This window comes from Muntiacus reevesi, chromosome 5 (genome assembly GCF_963930625.1).
Source record: "Muntiacus reevesi chromosome 5, mMunRee1.1, whole genome shotgun sequence".
NCBI classification, from domain to species: domain Eukaryota; kingdom Metazoa; phylum Chordata; class Mammalia; order Artiodactyla; family Cervidae; genus Muntiacus; species Muntiacus reevesi.
In genome coordinates, this window is record NC_089253.1 from 43,507,658 (window position 1) to 43,525,296 (window position 17,639).

A 17,639-nucleotide genomic window follows, 5' to 3' on the forward strand; every position below is an offset into this window, starting at 1 on the left:
GAGTCTAAAAATGACTGCCCTTGTGAGGCTGGAATCCTGCAGAATCAAACAGTGATTCGATCTCATTGTTCTTTGCAAACAGCTTTCCTTGACGTTCTGATCAGGGTCAGGCAACCTGGGCTCTCACTCCGATGCTCTGAGGCATGGGGCACAGTCCTGTCCCCCACAGGTGGTCTCTGGTGACCCCTCCAGAGTGGTCATTGTGAGAGTCCCTTGGACTGCAAGGAGATCAAACCAGCCTAAATGAAGTGAACCTTGAATATTCACTGGAAGGACTGATGCTGAAGCTGAAGCGCCAATACTTTGGCCACCTGATGCGAAGAAATGACTCATTAGAAAAGACCCTGGTGCTGGGAAAGACTGAAGACAGGAGGAGAAGGGGTGACAGAGGATGAGATGGTTGGATGGCATCACCAACTCAATGGACATGTTTGAGCAAACTGCAGGAGGTAGTGGAGGACAGGGAAGCCTGGTGCGCTGCGGCCCCTGGTGTTGCAAAGAGTGGGACACGACTGAGTGACTGAATAAGCAGAGCCCCTAGGGGCCAGCCTAGGGGAATCCAGCCCTTGTGAGCCCCCCACCCCACCATCCAAGCTGCCATTTCTCCTGGTGCTACTGTGGTACCCCCTGCTGGCCAGTTCCCAGCATCTTCTCTTTCATCCTGTCCTTATTCAGCAGCCAGAGTGATCCTTTTATAAATATAAATCGGGTCTTTTCAGTTCATTCAGTCATTCAACAAACATTTATTGAGCACCTACTGTGTCAGGCCCTGGTGTAGGCTCTGGGGATACACATGGAATAAAAGCAGTGAAAGTCTCTTCTTGCGGAGGGAAGAAAGATAAGTAAACAGTAGTCTGTCAGATGTTGTTCAGTGCAAAGGAGAAAAATTAAGTATAGAAATGGGAGCAGGAAGTGCTGGCAAGGGTGGGTGGTGGAGGGGGTGTGGTTTGCAGTCTCCAAGTGGGGTCTGGCTGAAGAGCTGAAGATGTGAAGGAGTAAGCCATGTGGGTAACAGGGTAAAAACAGTTCCAGCACAGGGGCTTCCCTGGGTGTCCAGTGGTTAAGAGTCTGCACTCCAATGCAGAGGCCTGGGTTCAATCCCTGGTCAGGGAACTCCATCCCACGTACTGCAACTAAGAGTTCCCATAGTGCAACCAAAGCTCCCACATGTCACAAAGCAACTAAGACCCTTGTGAGCTAAGTCATTTCAGTCGTCTCCAACTCTGTGACCCCGTGGACTGTAGCCCGCTAGGCTCCTCTGTCCACAGGATTCTCCAGGCAAGAATACTGGACTGAATTGCCATGCCCTTCTCCAGGGATCTTCCCAACCCAGGGACTGAACCCGCGTCTCCTGCCTTGGCAGGCAGATTCTGCTCCGACTGCTTCCCGGTGGTAGGTCAGACATCCCTACTTCCCCAGGCATTGCAGACCAACACCCTCATTCTTCACGTCATTCCTGAGTCCGTTAGTGGTGTTTTGGTTTGTTTGGATTGGTTTTAAATGTATCTATCTTCTTGTTTTTGTTTGTCTTCTTCCCTAGAATGTAAACCCTAGGGGACAAAGACATTCTGCCTGAGCGCCAGCTTTGTAAAGTTGTCACAAATACATGAAGAATGCCTGTATCCATGGATGGGCCGTTGTCCATCGTTGTCCCAGCACCAGCAAGGTAAGTGGTGTTCTCACTGTTTTATAAGAGGAGGAATTTCCCCCCAGAGAGGTTATATTTGGACTTGCCCAGGAGCACACCCCTGGGCTTCCCTGATGGCTCAGAGGGTAAAGAATCTGTCTGTGATGCAGGAGACTCGTTGATGCAGGGGGCAGGAAGATCCCCTGGAGAAGGAAATGGCAACCCACTCCAGTATTCTTGCCTGGGAAATCCCAAGGACAGAGGAGCCTGGTGGGCTACAGTCCAGGGATCTCACAAACAGTAGGACACGACTGAAGGACACACTTTCAACAGGGCACACCTGGTTCTAGGAAGCAGCAGAACCAGAGTTGGAATTTGGGCCTATGGGTTCCAGAGTTCGCGTTGCTCCTTGCCAGGGCTTCCGGTGCCCGGCAGGGTTCAGCAGCCGAGCTTGATGCACAGGTGGGCACGGGGCGGGGATGGGGGCCGGGGAGGGGTGGTTCAAAGCCTGCTTGTTGAATGGTCAAAGGTGAGGTCTGCATCGTAGAGGCCGCCTACAAGCATATTTTGGGAGAACGACGTGTCTACCGCTCAGTCTTCGCCTACCCTAGTTAATGTCGAGGGTGTACGTTCAGTTTAAAAGTAAACCTCAAACCCACCCCGATTCCCCTGCAGCTCCCACCTTTCGCCATCACCGCTTCCGTCCCTGCCCCGGACCCTCCTGGCCTGGCGGTCGCCTTCCCGGGCCCCCTCCCCGGTGAGCACAGGTGCCGTGGGGCCGCCCCGAGGAGGACCCTGCTGGGGTGGCTGCGGTCGCCGGAAAGCGCGCGCACCTGGCTCGGGGCCCCCGGCTTCCATCCCCGAAACTGCCTGACCGCGCGTGCCCTGGGGCAGCCCCCTTCGCACACCCCGGCTCCGTGCCTCAGTTTCCCCACCGGGCGAGCTCAGTCCTGGCCGCTCTTAACAGGTGACACACCTGCTTCCCAGGCTCGATCCGGCCCCAAGCCCCGCGAGGCGCAGACCGGGCGCCCGCCCCCGCGCCCCCGCGGAGCCCCGGCCCCCGGGGGCAGGGGGCGCGGGCAGAGGCGCTGGGACCCCGCGCGCGGCGGCCGCCTAGCGGCAGGCCGGCTCCGGGGGGCGCCCGCAGGAGGGCGCGGCCGGCGCGGGGGGCGCGGAGGGCGGCGGCGGCGGCGGCGGCGGGGGGCGGAGACGCGGCTCGGCTTCCGCTCCCGCGCCTCCTCCCTCCTCCCCCGTCGTCCTGGCCCGCGGCGCCCGAGGGGGGAGGCTGCAGGCGCCCGGAGCCGCGCGAGGAGCCCGGCAGCCGCGCCATGGAGCCCGAGTGAGCGCGGCGCGGGCCCGTCCGGCTCCGGACAACATGGAGGCGGCGCCGCCCCGGTCTCCCGCTCCTCCGCCGCCGCCGCCGTCGCTGCTGCTGCTCGCGCTCTGCTGCAGCCTGGCCCCCGCCGCGGGTAGGTGGGCGCGGGCCGGGGGGACAATGGCCCGGGCGTCCGGGAGACTCGGTTGGCCCCGCGGCCAAGTGCGTCGCGCCGCCGCCGAAGCGACTTTGCAAGTTGGGGGCGAGTTGGGGCGCGCGCCGCGGGGCCCCGCCGCCCCCCGCCGCGCCCGCCGCCCGGGGGCCGCGCGCGGGCCCTTTGTCTCGCCCGCCCGGGCCCCTCCCGGGGACGCCGGGCCCCGTCCCGCGCGTCCCGGGCCGGCGAGCAGGGCGCGCGGGCGCCGCCGACTCCGCCAGGTGCGGCGCGGGCGGGTTCTCACCTGCCCGGGCCCTGGGGCGCGCTCGGAAGTGCACCCGCCCCGAGCCGGCCGGGCGAGGCCGTGCGGGCACCGTGGGGTCCCCGGCCCCGCGGGCAGGCACGGAGCCGGAACGTTCGGCCCGGAGGCAGGCCTGGCCGCCCTGCGTCGGGAACTCTCTTCCCGAGCCTGTTTCCGATGGCCGCGCGGCCGGCCTGCGAGCTCCGGGAACTGATTTAAGTCGCAGAGAAAGTTCTGAACCCTGCGCGGGGCGGCCTGGCCTGCGGCCCTGCCCCTTTCATCTGCGTCGCTGTCGGTTTCCCAGCGGACTGACACCTGCCAGGTGTCCCCGGTCGACTCGGACCACTCATCTGGGCCGTTGGGGCCCCCAAATCGTGACACCCAGCGGGTGTCCAACCCCGGGGGCCCCGGCTGCGTGGGGCCGCCGCGCGGGGAGACCGGGTCCCAGCCTGCGGCGTGGGGGCCTCAGCTGTATACACACACCCCCTTTGGGAGATCAGAGCCTGGGGACCTTTCTCTCCAACTGTTGGTGTGTCCCAAGGGGTGGAGTTGAGGTCAGGAGGACTCAGGAAACGAAGCGCCTTGTGAAAAGCTACACATGTTCTTTTAATTTGGAGATTGCCATGTGGTTTTTGAAGCAAGCCTCTCTCGCTACCTAAATCATTCTCTTCCGACGTGAGTGTTTTGTTTTTCTGGAGTGTGGCTGGCCCAGTGGACCCCGGAGCGGGAGTCCTGTGCGCCCTGGGCTGCTCCTCTGCTGGTGGCAGTTGGGGGTGGGGGGCCTCGGGTCCCTTTGTCTGGGCCTCTTTAAGGCAAACAGCTGTCTCCCTGAATATTTCCAGCGAGGACACTGCAGGGAGGTGTCCTGGCCTGGCTCTGTGGTCACATTCCCGGGGCTGCGGCCCCTCCGTTGAGGTTTGGGGGGGCGAGGAGGGGTAATTCCTCAAGTCCTCTCGCCTCCCGCCCTGATCCCCGGAGACCCTTGTCAGTTTCAGACTGAATTTGCTTCTCTCAGGAGTCTGTTTACATTCTTGGCCCGTCTGATACCAGCAAAAAAACAATGACAGTATCTGGGTAGTTCAGGCGGACACTACTGCTTCTCTTTCCGGAAATGCCTGGATCACGGAGGCAAAAGGGTTTTTTTTTTGGGGGGGGGGGAGATGTTTGTTTTAAAGGTGGGGTTACTCTGCCGGCAGAATAGCTTTTCACTGCGTTGCAGTTTCGGATTTCCTGGACCTTGGGGTGGTGATGTTGCTGGACTGGAGTGCCTGTCCTGCGGTTCGAGCCCCCGAGGAGAAGGATCACATCTGTGGAGCTGGGTCGCGTAGGAGGCAAAAAATAGAGTTGATTATTTTAACATTAAGGAAGCATGTCAACACGAGGTTTTCAGAGCCCTGGCTAATGTGGTAATCTGGTCCTGAAATGGAAGGAGAGGGAGGGAACTTTCTGCAGAAACTATTTTGACTGCTCTTGACATGTCATGTCCCTGATTTCTGTGTTAGATTTATGCCACAGTCTAGAGTGGAGCCAGTAAGTTGGTAGCTAATTATTTTTCCTGATTGCTTCCTGTTGCAATTTGAAGTGATGAGCCCAAGGAAATGCCTTTGTTCGAGTGGTCGGCCCCAGCTCCACGGCGGGGGTCTCTCCCTTTTGGCCCCACTGCACTGGCCCCAGGACCATCCCCCGGGGGTGGGGGTGGGGGCCGGGGCGGTTCCTGCAGATGCTCACTGCCTGGCCCACAGGTGGGCATCCAGTTAAGTAAGTGCTGTGGGGAGTCCATGGAGAGTCCGCCAGCAGGATCCTCTGCTTCCCAAAGCGGGGGCCTGCGTGCCTGTAACCCTCCCATGCAGTTCCAAGAATTTATCCAGTCCACCCGCACGTCCCAGCATTTGCTGTGGCCATCCCGTCGTATTTGGAACCCGTTTAATTTCAGCTGCGCTGTGTCATTGCTCAGGCATTTAGCAGAATTTGCTCACGGAGTGGTGGGGGAGTGTAGTTAGTTAGGTGAGGATTTCCTGTCCTGCCACGTGGGCTTGCCAGGGCTAAGGTCGGGGGTCCTGGGGGTCAGACCCCTTGGGTCTAGAGCTAGGGTCCCCAGTCTCCGGGATCTAATACCTGTTAATCTGAGGTGGAGTTGATGCAATAATAATAAAAGAAATAAAGTGGCCAGTTAATGTAAAGCATTTGAATCATCTCCATACCATACCTTTCCCCCACCCACCAGGTCTGTGGAAAAATTGTCTTCCATGCTGTCGGTTTCTGGTACCACAAAGGTTGGGGACCGCTGGTCTAGAAGCTCAGTGGCTGTTTGGCTTTGGACAACTTACTTAGCTTCTGTGTATCCTGTGTCCTCACCTGGTGACTTCCCCCCCCCGATCAGGAGTGTCACATCCTGCCTGCGAAACCCTTAGCTCATCCCTGGCCTAGGGGAGGAACTGTTGCTGGCAGAGCTGTGGTGCCTGTTGGGTAATAAAGTCCTTGATCTTTCTGGCCTGGAAGGTCTAGAAGCTCTTATCACACAGTCTGGATTTTTCCTCCTGTGTGGAACCTTGAACATCCCATCCACTGTCTGACTTGTTTTTCGCTGCAGCACTGGGTGAAGGGTGTGGTGGTGAGCTGAGCTGAGCCTTGATTGTGGGGGGTGCTTGGGCAGCTGACTCCACCTTCATGTGTCTCAGTTTTCTCTTCTGTAAAATGGGCATAACAGTGCTTCCTACCAGTAGGTCAGGGCGTTGACACATGCCTGGCACTTGTATCATTGCTTTTACTGATGCTGTTACTGTTGGTACCTGCTGAAGCACTGGGGATAGGATGGGGTAGAATGGCGGAGGATGCCCGGGCCTTTGTTGTCAGGGTGTCTGGTTGACAGGGAGGCAGGGAGAAGCTGACTGTGCAGCTCTGGGGGCGGTGGGCTCCGTCCCAGGACCCTGTCCTCAGAGACCCGGTGGTCTCTGCTGAAAGAGGCCAGATCACGCTGCAGAGTCTGGATGTGGTCCAGAAGGCACTGGAAGCTTCCGGAGACTTTAGCTGGGGGAGGGAGATAGGAAACGCAGGGGAAAGGTGTTGAATTGATCTTTTTTTTCTCTTTTTTTAAATTGAGGTGAAAATCATGTCACATAAAACTGATGATTTTTAAGGAGACAATTCAGTGGTACATTCGCAGTGGTATACAAGCACCCCTTCTGTCAAGATACAAAACATTTCCATTGGCCCAGAATAAAACCCGGCACCCTTTAAACTTCCCACCGCTCTGCCCCAGGTCTCTATGGCATTGCCTGTTGCAGATACTTCGTCTCTATGGCGTTGCCTGTTCCGGATACTTCGTCCTCAGGGGCTCACAGGCTGGGTCGCCTGTCGCCTCTGGCTTCATAATTAGCGGAATGCTTTCGAGGTGTGTCCACGCGGTAGTGTGGGGCAGTGCTCTGCTCCTTTCACGACTGGACAGCCTTCTCTCGCGTGGACAGGGCACCTCTGCTCATCCATCCACCCGCTGATGGGCTGACCTTGCGTGGGTACTTCTCCCAGCAGGCACGGGCTAGGAGCCCACTGTCCCCGTGGGGCTTGGACAGCGGAGGCTGTTTAGAGCTGGGCTGGGGACATGAGCACATTAGCTCCAGAGATGGGAGAGCGCGTGGTGAAGGGCGCTTGGCTGGGGGACAGACTGGCCTCTGGTGGGCTGAGGGACCCTGGGAGGTGGCCCTGGTGGGCTTAATGCTTCAATATCACAGAACCCCTGGAAGGAGCTGGACATTTTTGGCTTACAAGGCCTCTGGGACGCTCTCAGAATGGGGAGGCTCTGATGGGAGTGGGGGCTGCGTCCAGCCCCTTCCTCTGCCGGGCCCGGGACGTATTTTTGCAGGAAGCAGCGGGCTGTCCGCCCTGCGGGCGCCCCGGGGACACTGCAGGTCAGAGCGCTGCTGATGTGGAGGCCGATGGGGACAGCAGTGACCCGGAGAGCTGGCCCCGGGGCCCCTCCCCTGCTGTGGGCTGCTGTCCATTTCCTCTCCAGCTTGGGAAGTGGTTTGTTAGCCCTGGGACTTAGTTTCCTCGTCTGCAAAATGGGGAGGATTGTATGTGTTTTTTGGGGGTGCTGGCGGGGGTCTACGAGGAGGAAGCCGCCTTCCAGACGGTCCATCATGGGAAGGACACGGTGCAGGGGGAGTCCCGTTCCTTTTTGTTAAGCTGTTTTTGGTTTGTTTTTTTTTTACATAGTGAAAAAGTTTATATTTGGAATTAGCCAGCTGGACTCAGTTTAGATGATCCCAATTTTGTCAGCAACATCCAAAGCATCATAGCCAGAAGCGAGTGGAACGTAGGCCTTCTTCTGCCAGTCAGGCCTGATCAGAGCATTGATTGACCGTAGCCATGTCCGTGTCATAGAGCTTCTTCGCAGCCTGTTTCATTTGGTGCTCGTTGGCCTTGACGTCCACAGTGAGTTCTGTTCTCTTCATGGCTGACTTCGTGGTGAGGGGGAGTCTGATGATGGTACAGCGGTCAAGGTTGCTTCTCCTAGGGGCGCTCTTCCGAGGATATTTGGGCTGTCTCCTGAGCCTGGGTAGCCAGAAGGTGGCTGATGTCTGGATCTTCTTTTTTTCTGTGGCTGTGGACACCTTTCAACACTAGCTTTCTTGGCCTTCAAAGCCTTTACTTTGGGTTTGGCTTTGGGAGGGGCAGGGGCTTCCTTCTTCGCCTTCGGCACCATCTTCATAAAAAAAAAAAAAGCAATTAAAAACTAATTTTATTTATTTATTTGGGCCGCACTGGGTCATCTTTCCTGCACGGGCTTTTCTCTGGTTGTGGCGAGTGGGGGCCGCCGTCTGGCTGCGGGGCAGGCTTCTTGTTGAGGGGGCTCTCTTGCTGCGGAGCACGGGTCTTAGGGTGCTTGGACTTCAGCAGCTGTGGCTCCCAGTCTCTAGAGCACAGACTCAGTACTTGTGGCACGTGGGTTTAGTCTCTCCCAGGCATGTGGGATCTTCCCGGATCAGGGATTGAACCTGTGTCTCCTGCACTGGCCGCCAGATTCCTTACCACTGAGCCACCAGGGAAGCCCCAGCCATTTCCTTTTAAAAGAGCCCGAGGGTCTGTCCCAAACACCCTCCTCCAGTGGAAGGCTGGGAGAAGCGGAGAGGTGTTGTGGGCCAGCTGACCTCAGGCTCCACGTGGGGCTGGAGCCTCAGGATCTGATTGCATCGGTGCCCAGAGTCACATGTCCGCTGTCCTCTGTCCCCTCCTCTCGGGATCTCTCTTGCCCAGCAACCCCTGGAAAGTGTCATGGTGATGTCACCTCTGAACCATTTTGCAGGAGTGGGAGATACTGTACTTTCTGGGTGTTTTCTTTCATTTTTGGGGGGAGGTGTTTTCTTATTTGCTTTCTTGGTTGATACCGGATCCACTGGTGTTTCCCTGGTGGCTCAGTGGTAAAGACTTTGCCTGCAGTGCAGAGGACGTAGGTTTGATCCCTGGCATGGGAAGATCCCTTGGAGAAGGAAATGGCAACCCACTCCAGTATTCTTGCCTGAAAAAAATCTCATGGACAGAACAGCCTGGTGGGCTATAGTCCATGGGGTTGCAAAGAGTCGGACATGACTTAGCAACTAAACAACAAAAACAATATTTAATTCATTGTACATTTTTTTAGTACTTTCAGTTTGCCTGGTGTAGTTTTTCTAGTGGTTAAACTGAAGCAACAGTTAGAATCGGACATGGAACAATGGACTGGTTCCAAATTAGGAAGGAGTACGTCAAGGCTGTATATTGTCACCCTGTTTATTTAACTTATATGCAGAGTACATCATGCGAAATGCTGGGCTCGATGAAGCACAAGCTGGAATCAAGATTGCTGAGAGAAATATCAATAACCTCAGATATGCAGATGATACCACCCTTATGGCAGAAAGCGAAGAGAAACTAAAGAGTCTCTTGATGTAAGTGAAAGAGGAGAGTGAAAAATGAAAAAAAAACTGGCTTAAACTCAGCATTCAAAAAACAAAGATTATGGCATCCGGTCCCATCACTTCATGGCAGATAGGTGGGAAACAGTGGAAACAGTGACAGACTTTATTTTCTTGGGCTCCAAAATCACTGCAGATGGTGAATGCAGCCGTGAAATTAAAAGACACTTGCTCCTTGAAAGAAAAGCTACGACAAACTTAGTGTTAAAGGGCAGAGACATTACTTTGCTGACAAAGGTCCAGATAGTCAAAGCTAAGGTTTTTCCAATAGTCATGTATGGATATGACAGTTGGACCGTAAAGAACGCTGAACACTGAAGAATTGGCGCTTTTGGACTGTGGTGTTGGAGAAGACTCGAGAGTCCCTTGGACTGTAAGGAGATCAAACAAGTCAATCCTAAAGGAAATCAGTCCTGAATATTCATTGGAGGGACTGATGCTGAAGCTGCAATACTTTGGCCATCTGATGGGAACAGCCAACTCATTGGAAAAGACCCTGATGCTAGGGAAGATTGAAGGCAGGAAGAGAAGGTGATGACAGAGGACGAGGTGGTTGGATGGCATCGTGAGTTTGAGCAAGCTCTGAGAAGCCTGGTGTGCTGAAGTCCATGGGGTCACAAAGAGTTGGACACGACTGAGCAACTGAAGTGAACTGAACCTCTCTTCTGCTCTGCTGTGTCTGTGACTTTGCCTTTCCGGTATCTCTTTTTGTGGAATCATATTGTATTTGTCCTTTTATGTCTGGCTGATTTTAATGCTTTGTTTATCCGCTTACCTGTTGATGGACACTTGGGGTTGTTTCCACCTTCAGCTGTTGCTGCCGTGAACATGGGTGTGCAAGGATCTGTATGAGGCCCTGCTTTCACTTTGGGGGATTTACCCAGAAAAGTGAAATTGCTGGATCCTATGGCCATTCTGTATTTAAGTTTTGAGGCACCCTGAAGGCATCTTTCGTAGCAGCTGCACCATTTTACATCCTCCCCCAGCAACATACAAGGGCTCCAGTCTCTCCCCATCCTGGCCAGCGCTGGTCAGGGCTGACACTGTTTGGGCCCCACCCGCCTGGCAGGTGTGAAGTGGTTCCCCTCTGCGGTTTTGACTTGCATTTTCCTGGTGGTTAATGATGTTGAACACCTTCATACATGCTTGTTGGCCACTTTCTTTTACAAATAGGTATATATTAAAATGCAGAACATACGTGAATACATACAAACAGCTGTAACACTTAACTACATGCTTCCTCTTTCTGTGAAAACCAGCGTCCTTGATAGTCTGTTTTCTCCCCTCAGAGGTGACCGTACATTCAACACCCAGTTTAATGTGTTGTTTAAACACAGTAACATGTACTCCTCTTTTACGTAAGTCCTGTCACCTTATAATCTTCTCTTTTTCATTTGCTGTTGTATCACTAACATTTTCTTTACTTTTACATTTTCAGTCTTTTTTGAAAGCTGAGTAGTATTTCCTAGTATGTAGTATAGTGCTTAGTCGCTCAGTCGTGTCCGACCCTTTGAGACCCCGTGGACTGCAGCCCGCCAGGCTCCTCTGTCCATGGTGTTCTCCAGGCGAGAATACTGGAGTGGGTTGCCATGCCCTCCTCCAGGGGATCTTCCCAACCCAGGGATCGAACCCAGGTCTCCAGCGTTGCAGGAGGATTCTTTTCTATTTGAGCCACCAGGGAAGCCTGTTTCCTAGTATGCGGACACCACATTTCATGGCTTTTATCCAGTTGAGGAACATGTATGTTTTTCAGGCTTCGTTACTATTACAGGTCATGACACAGTGAATAACATGGCATATGTATGCACCTGTGTACAAGCTCTTTTGTAGGATTCCTTCCTCATCAAAGAGTAGATCCATTTATACAATTTTAAAGATACTGACAAATTCCTTCAAAATTCCTTCCTGCACCAGTTTCTACCCTATCAGGAATCTCTGAGGGTACACACTTTCCCCTCTCCTCTCTGTTGCTAGAAATTACCAGATTCTATTTTTTAAAGTCAGTTTGGTTAAAAATTATAACACACTTTGATGTGTTATATCTCCTGGAATTTGGTCAAAGTCATGTCCATTGAGTTGGTGATGCCAACCAACCATCTCATTCTGTCACCCACTTCTCCTGGCCTCCGTCTTTCCCAGCATCAGTCTTTTCCAATGAGTTGGCTCTTTATTCACATCAGGTGGCCAACGTATTAGAACTTCAGCTTCAGCATCAGTCCTTCCAATGAATGTTCAGGACTGATTTCCTTTAGAATTGACTGGTTTGATTTCCTTGCAGTCCAAGGAACTCTCAAGAGTCTTCTCCAGCATCCGAATTTGAAAGCATCAGTTTTTTGGCGCTCAGCCTTCTTTATGGTCCAACTCTCACATCCGTACATGACTACTGGAAAAACCGTAGCTTTGACTATAGGGACCTTTGTCAGCAAAGTGATGTCTCTGCCTTTTAATACACTGTCTAGGTTTGTCATAGCTTTCCTTCAAAGGAGCAGGCATCTTTTAATTTCATGGCTGCAGTCACTATCCAGAGTGATTTTGGAGCCAAGAAAAAGAAAATCTGTCACTGCTTCCACTTTTTTCCCCATCTCTTTGCCATGAAGTGATGCCATGATCTTAGTTTTTTGAGTGTTGAATTTTAAGCCAGCTTTCTCACTCTTCTCTTTCACCCTCATCAAGAGGCTCTTTAGTTCCTCTTGATTTGTAGGAACTCTACTGATTTGTGGGCTTCCCTTGTGGCTCAGCTAGTAAAGAATCTGTCTGTGATGTGGGAGACCTGGGTTCAATCCCTGTGTAGGGAAGATCCCCTGGAAAAGGGAAAGGCTACCCACTCCAATATTCTGGCCTGGAGAATTCCATGGGTGGTATAGTCCATGGGGTCGCAGAGAGTTGGACACAACTGAGCTACTTTCACTTTCACTACTGATTTGGTGTGGACATGAATTCTTTAATATATTTGCTTCAGATTTTTCTTCTGGTCTGTAGCTAGTTTTCATCTTTGTTTTTAGTGGTTTATTATTCCAGAAACATCAGAAAGTTCCGTGTAATAAAACTCAATCTGTTCTCTTATGGTTTCTGAGTCCCATGCCTTGTTTCTCTACCCCTAGATGGTAAATGCATCTTCCTTTATTTTCTTCCAGGACTGTTGTTATTTTGTTGTTTTATATTCAGACATTATTCTTGTTTTTGTGTGTGTGTGTGGTTATGGTTTTGAGGCTATATGGTATGAGGTAGGGATCTGAATTGTCCACCCCTGCCCCCCAGTAAGGGGACAGGGAGTGAATGGTGTGGCTTATCTAACCCTAACCCTCATTCATGTAAAATGCTACTTTTTCACCTAAAGTCTTCTCAGGTGCTTGCCTCCTCGTTCTGGAACCTTCCCTCCTCTCTTGACCCACTGGTGTCTTTCTGTACCAGCCTGCTGCTGTTTTTAATCTCTGCAGCAGCATCATTGTATATTTTGAGATCAATTGTGAAATTACCCTTCCGTTGTTCTTTTTGAGAAATTGTGTTGACTCTTCTTGTGCGTTTACTCTTTGGGAATAAACTTCACAGTCAGCCTATGAGATTCTATCATTTGCTCTCTTGATCTGGGGACAGTAACTGGTGACATTCGATGGGTGTCAGAGGGTTTTAGACGTGGCCTCCGGCAAGCAGTCTGGTCTCCGGCTGTGGCAAGAGATTCGTGTGCGGCCACGATGGAGCTGGTCCTCGCATTTTTGGTTCCCGTTAGCACGTGGAGCACTTCAGAGGCGGTGTGTCTGCCGGATGGCCTGGGCTACTACTGTTGGTGGCTCCCGCCCGCGTCCGCTGGGAAAACGAGCTCTAGTGCAACTAATTCCAGCGCCAGCCTGGAGGCAAATATAATTACCTCTTAAATGATTGCTCTCCTGCCCTCGTTCATTCCAGAACAAAACGTGAGCAACTTTAATTTCTTCCCTGGGCTGTACCCCTCTATTAAGCCGGATGGGGAGGCGGTACCTGTCTAGCAGAACTCTCAGGAAATTGCTCAATGGGCATTAAAGGCCTCCTGAGTGTGTGGCCCCAGTCCAGACACGTGAGTGCGGGGGCCTCGGGCCTTCCAGACCCGCCTCTTGTGGGCAGCTGCCACCCTGGACTCCGCCCTGGAATGAGCAGGCATCGTCCTCGATGGGAGCGAGGGGATGCCTTCCCCACAAGCGGGTTGCTGGGCAAGGTGTGTTCTTGAGCTGGCATTCACTGGGGAAGGCCGTGGCTCTGAATTTTCCCCAGAGTGAGCTTGGTTTCCCAAAGAAGACTAGATGGGGGATTGGGGTGGGGTGGCGCCATCTCAGCCGCCTGCCCTGATTCGTCTCTACTCAGACTGGAAGTGGGGGCCACTCTGGTGCCCGGTCTTCCTCTGCTCTCTGGATGTGGTCTGTCTCCCTTCCTTCCCGTACCCAGACTCCCGGCTCCGAGGCTGCCCCCCTGGGCCCTCACGGGGCCCCACGGAAGACGAGATTCCGGGTAGAGGGTTATGTCAGCTTCTAGTTGTTGTCCAGTCCCTAAATCCTATCTGACTCTTTGTGACTCCTTGGACTGGAGCCCACCAGGCTCCTCTGTCCATGGGATTGTCCAGGCAAGAACACCGCAGCGGGTCACAGTATTTCCTCCTCCAGGGCGTCTTCCCGACCCAGAGATCAGAGTTGCAGCCCTTGGCTTAGCAGGCGATTCTCGTGTCACCTGGTAAGCCTCGCTTCTAGTTGGTCTCAGCCTTCCAGAACCTTCCCCTTGCCCATTTCTCTTTCATTCTGGCCAGATTCATTTTTCTGAAGCTAGTTTCATTACGTCCTCCCCTTTTTAAGAAAACATACACTGGTTTCTCGGTGTCCAGAGTTGAAACATTTTGGCCTGGCGTTCCATGCTGCCGCTGAGCTGGCATTAGCCTTCTCCTCTGCTCTTCAAGGTGAGTGCTTCTCCAGGCAGATCTGTCTCCTCCAAGTCCATGGTCTCCTCTGAGACCTCCCGTGGTCCACCCAGTCTGAGGGCCTGGGGGGGGGGGGGTGGCAGTTGTCTTCATCCCCTCCTTCTGTCTCTGGCCTGGTGTCTGGTGGGCAGAGGCCCTGAGGATGCCCAGTGCCCCGTCTGCCTGGAGAGTGGATCTTACCCATCCTTACTCCCTCTGGCCCCTAAATCTACTGTGTTGTGAACTCCCGCCTGCATCCCAGACTCCACCTGATTGTGTTTCCCGGGTTGCAGAATACCTGTCCTGCCTCATGACAGCAGGCTTCTGGGGCAAGTGTAGAACCCTCCCTTCCCCCACTTAGAACCCTTATTTCTCTTTTAAAGATTTTCCTGACCATTTTTAAAGTCTCTTGAATTTGTTACAATATTGCTTCTGTTTTATGTTTTGTTGTTTTGGCCATGAGGTCTGTGGGACCCTAACCCTGACCAGGGATTGAACCCATACTCCCTTAGTGGAAGGTGAAGTCTGAACTACTGAACTGCTAGGGAAGTCCTAGAAGCCATATTTCTGAGGTCTGTATTCTAAGATGAAAAGTGAAAATGTTAGTCGCTCAGTCATGTCCAACTCTGCAACCCCATGGACTGTAGCCTGTCAGGCTCCTCCAGGCTAGAATACTGGAGTGGGTAGTCATTCCTTCTCCAGGGATTCTTCCCGACCCAGGAATGGAACCCAGATCTCCTACACTGCAGATGGATTCTTTACCGTTTGAGCCGCCTGGGATTCTAAGATGGCCTGCTATCAATAAAGCTGGCCTTTGTTTTACTTCAAGAAACCCAGCAAATCTCAGATGCACTTGACTGTGACGTCTTGGGCCCAAATAACACCTCCCCACCTCTTGGAAATCAACCTTGAATATTCATTGGAAGGATTGAGGCTGAAACTGAAGCTCCAATCCTTTGGCCACCTGATGTGAAGAGCCAGCTCGTTGAAAAAGACCCTGATGCTGGGAAAGACTGAAGGCAGGAGGAGAAGGGGGGCAGCAGAGGATGAGATGGTTGGATGGCATCACCGACTCCATGGACAGGAGTTTGAGCAAACTCTGGGAGGTGCTGATGGACAGGGAGGCCTGGCGTGCTGTAGTCCCTGGGGTCGCAGAGAGGTAGACACGACTGACGGACTGAACAACTTACACAGCCCAGACTGAGAAGTCACAGGGGTCCTGACACCTGCATTCTTCATTCGTAGTTTGTGTCATCTTTCAAAATAGCATAGAACATTTTCAATCATGCAAAAATAGTGGAAGTGGTGGGAGAAGGATTTTTATGCTAAAAAAGAAAGTCTGTGTGCTTTTGAGTGACAGTTGCAGAATAGGAAGCTGAGTGACAGATACTGTTAATGACTTTTCAGGAGTTTAAGCATTAAGAGAGCATTGCCCCTTTAAGGTTGCCCCCTTGAGAGATATTTTAGTTCTTTTCTCAGTTGTATCACTTGTTAAGATTGAATCTAAAAAAATTTCTTAAGTAAAAATAAGACTTTTAGGGACATCCCTGGTGGTCCAGTGGTTAAGACTTCGCTTTTTGATGCCGGGAGTGTGGGTTTGATCTCCAGTCGGAGAGCTAAGATCCCACATGCCTCACGGCCAAAACGCAAAACATAAAACAGAAGCGATATTATAACAAATTCAATAAGGACTTTAAGAATGGTCAACATCCCCGAAAAAAAAAAAAAAAGACTGTCTTTTCTATATTTAAGCAGGTTTGTATGTTGGAAACTTTCTGATGAGGTGTATTTATCTCTAGATCATTTTATTTAGTGTCCATTCAAAGCATTGGAATAAGTTAAATGAATTTTTAGTAGAAAGTTGCCCCCTTGGACGTCTGAAGCTTGCTCTGGTCGCATTGGCACTGCCGGGCTTTGGCGTGAGTTGGCTCAGCACCCTTTGATTCCTGGGCTTGTGCTGTGTTGTGGGCAAGCGGGCAGTGCCCGGCTCCCGAGCCTGGCCGCGGTGGGCTTGCCACTTCTGCCTTCTCCTTTAAGAGACTCACTGCTCTGCGCGCGGCCACTGCAGCTCGGGTCCTTGCCTGGCTCCCCACGGAGGCTCTGAGCTGCTCAGGGTGCCCCAGCGGAGGAGTGGCCTGTGCTGGCTTTTACCATGTTGCCTGTGTTGGCAGAGTTTTCTCCAACTGGAGTGTCGGCTCACAGAGCTGATGCGCTGGCTCTCTGCCGGGGGGGCCCCAGTGCAGGGGACCTGGGCATGCATCTTTGCCTGGAGAGCACAGTCCTGGTCACCTTGGGGCAGACGGTGGTCTGCCCTCGGGGTGGCCCATCCCCACCTCCTACGAGCAGTGAGTGGTTCATGATGTACAGAGAACATCTGACACCAAAGAGTATTTCCATCCTTTTGGCTACTAGGTCTAGTTTTTAAAAAAAAATTTTCCCTCTTTCGAAAGATTTTATCCTTTCAGGGAAAGTACATTTGTTAAGTAGTAATCTTTTCTTCTTATTGATCCCAGACGCACACAATCGCCAAGCCGGGCTTGCAGGCTTTCCATCAATCCCTCACCAGGGAGTTTGCGTTTGGCTTCTCAGCCATGAAAGTGCCTCTTGGGGCCGGCACACCATGTGGCCCCTTGGGCTATGAAGCCAGGCTGGGAATGAACTGATTTGGAGGAGGATGTGGGGTTGGCTCCAGGATCCAGGCAGATCTGGCCTCAAGGTGGGCGCTGGGCTTCAGGCAGCCCCCTTGCCTGGCTCTGTCCGTGAGGTTTCAGGAAGACCCGTTCAGCGCACCCACCAGGTGACTTTCTCCTGCTGGGCTCCAGTGACCCTCCCTGCAGGGCCCGGGTCTTAACATCACATTTGTCTAGGTACGCAGTGCCCCGCCCTGCCAGGGTGGAAGATGGCTGAAGTGGGGACCCCGCCCCACACTCTGCCTTCCAGCCTTGGATGCCTAAAGGATTGTGTTAGGGACTTTGGACCTGTGCTGCTGCTGCGTTGCGCCAGTCCCCGTGTCCGACTCTGTGACCCCAAAGAAGGCAGCCCACCAGGCTCCTCTGTCCGTGGGATTTCCCAGGCAAGAGTACTGGAATGGGTTTTGGACCTGTGAGGGGGCAGTTTTCCAGACTTTGGGCATTTAGTCCCTAGTCTGATCTTCCATCATAAGGGTTAAGGTCTCTGGAAGGCAGGGGTCTCAAGGGATGTTGTGTTTTCAGTGGGGAACTGGTGAGGTTTAGGGTTTTTCCAGGCTTCCTGAGCTGGTGTCAGCAGCGCAGGGTGGTCACACAGGTGGGGGTGCCCAGTTAGGAACGTGTTCTGATCTGTGATGTGTGGTCCTGTGGCTTCAAGGGACACATTGGGTACGAGTGTCCCTGCC

The 17,639-nt window shown here is 53.1% G+C and overlaps 1 protein-coding gene across 2 annotated transcripts in view; it reads left to right on the forward strand.

Annotated features, from left to right (window-relative positions):
• Window positions 1-2,894: 2,894 nt before the first annotated feature.
• LRP5 (LDL receptor related protein 5) overlaps window positions 2,895-17,639 on the forward strand; it is a 121,851-nt gene continuing 107,106 nt past the window's right edge. For both annotated transcript variants that reach the window (XM_065937933.1, XM_065937934.1), the window contains exon 1: window positions 2,895-3,096. In XM_065937933.1, coding sequence (XP_065794005.1) covers window positions 3,003-3,096 — 94 coding nt within the window. In that variant the 5' untranslated portion in view covers window positions 2,895-3,002. The remainder of the gene's footprint in view (window positions 3,097-17,639) is intronic.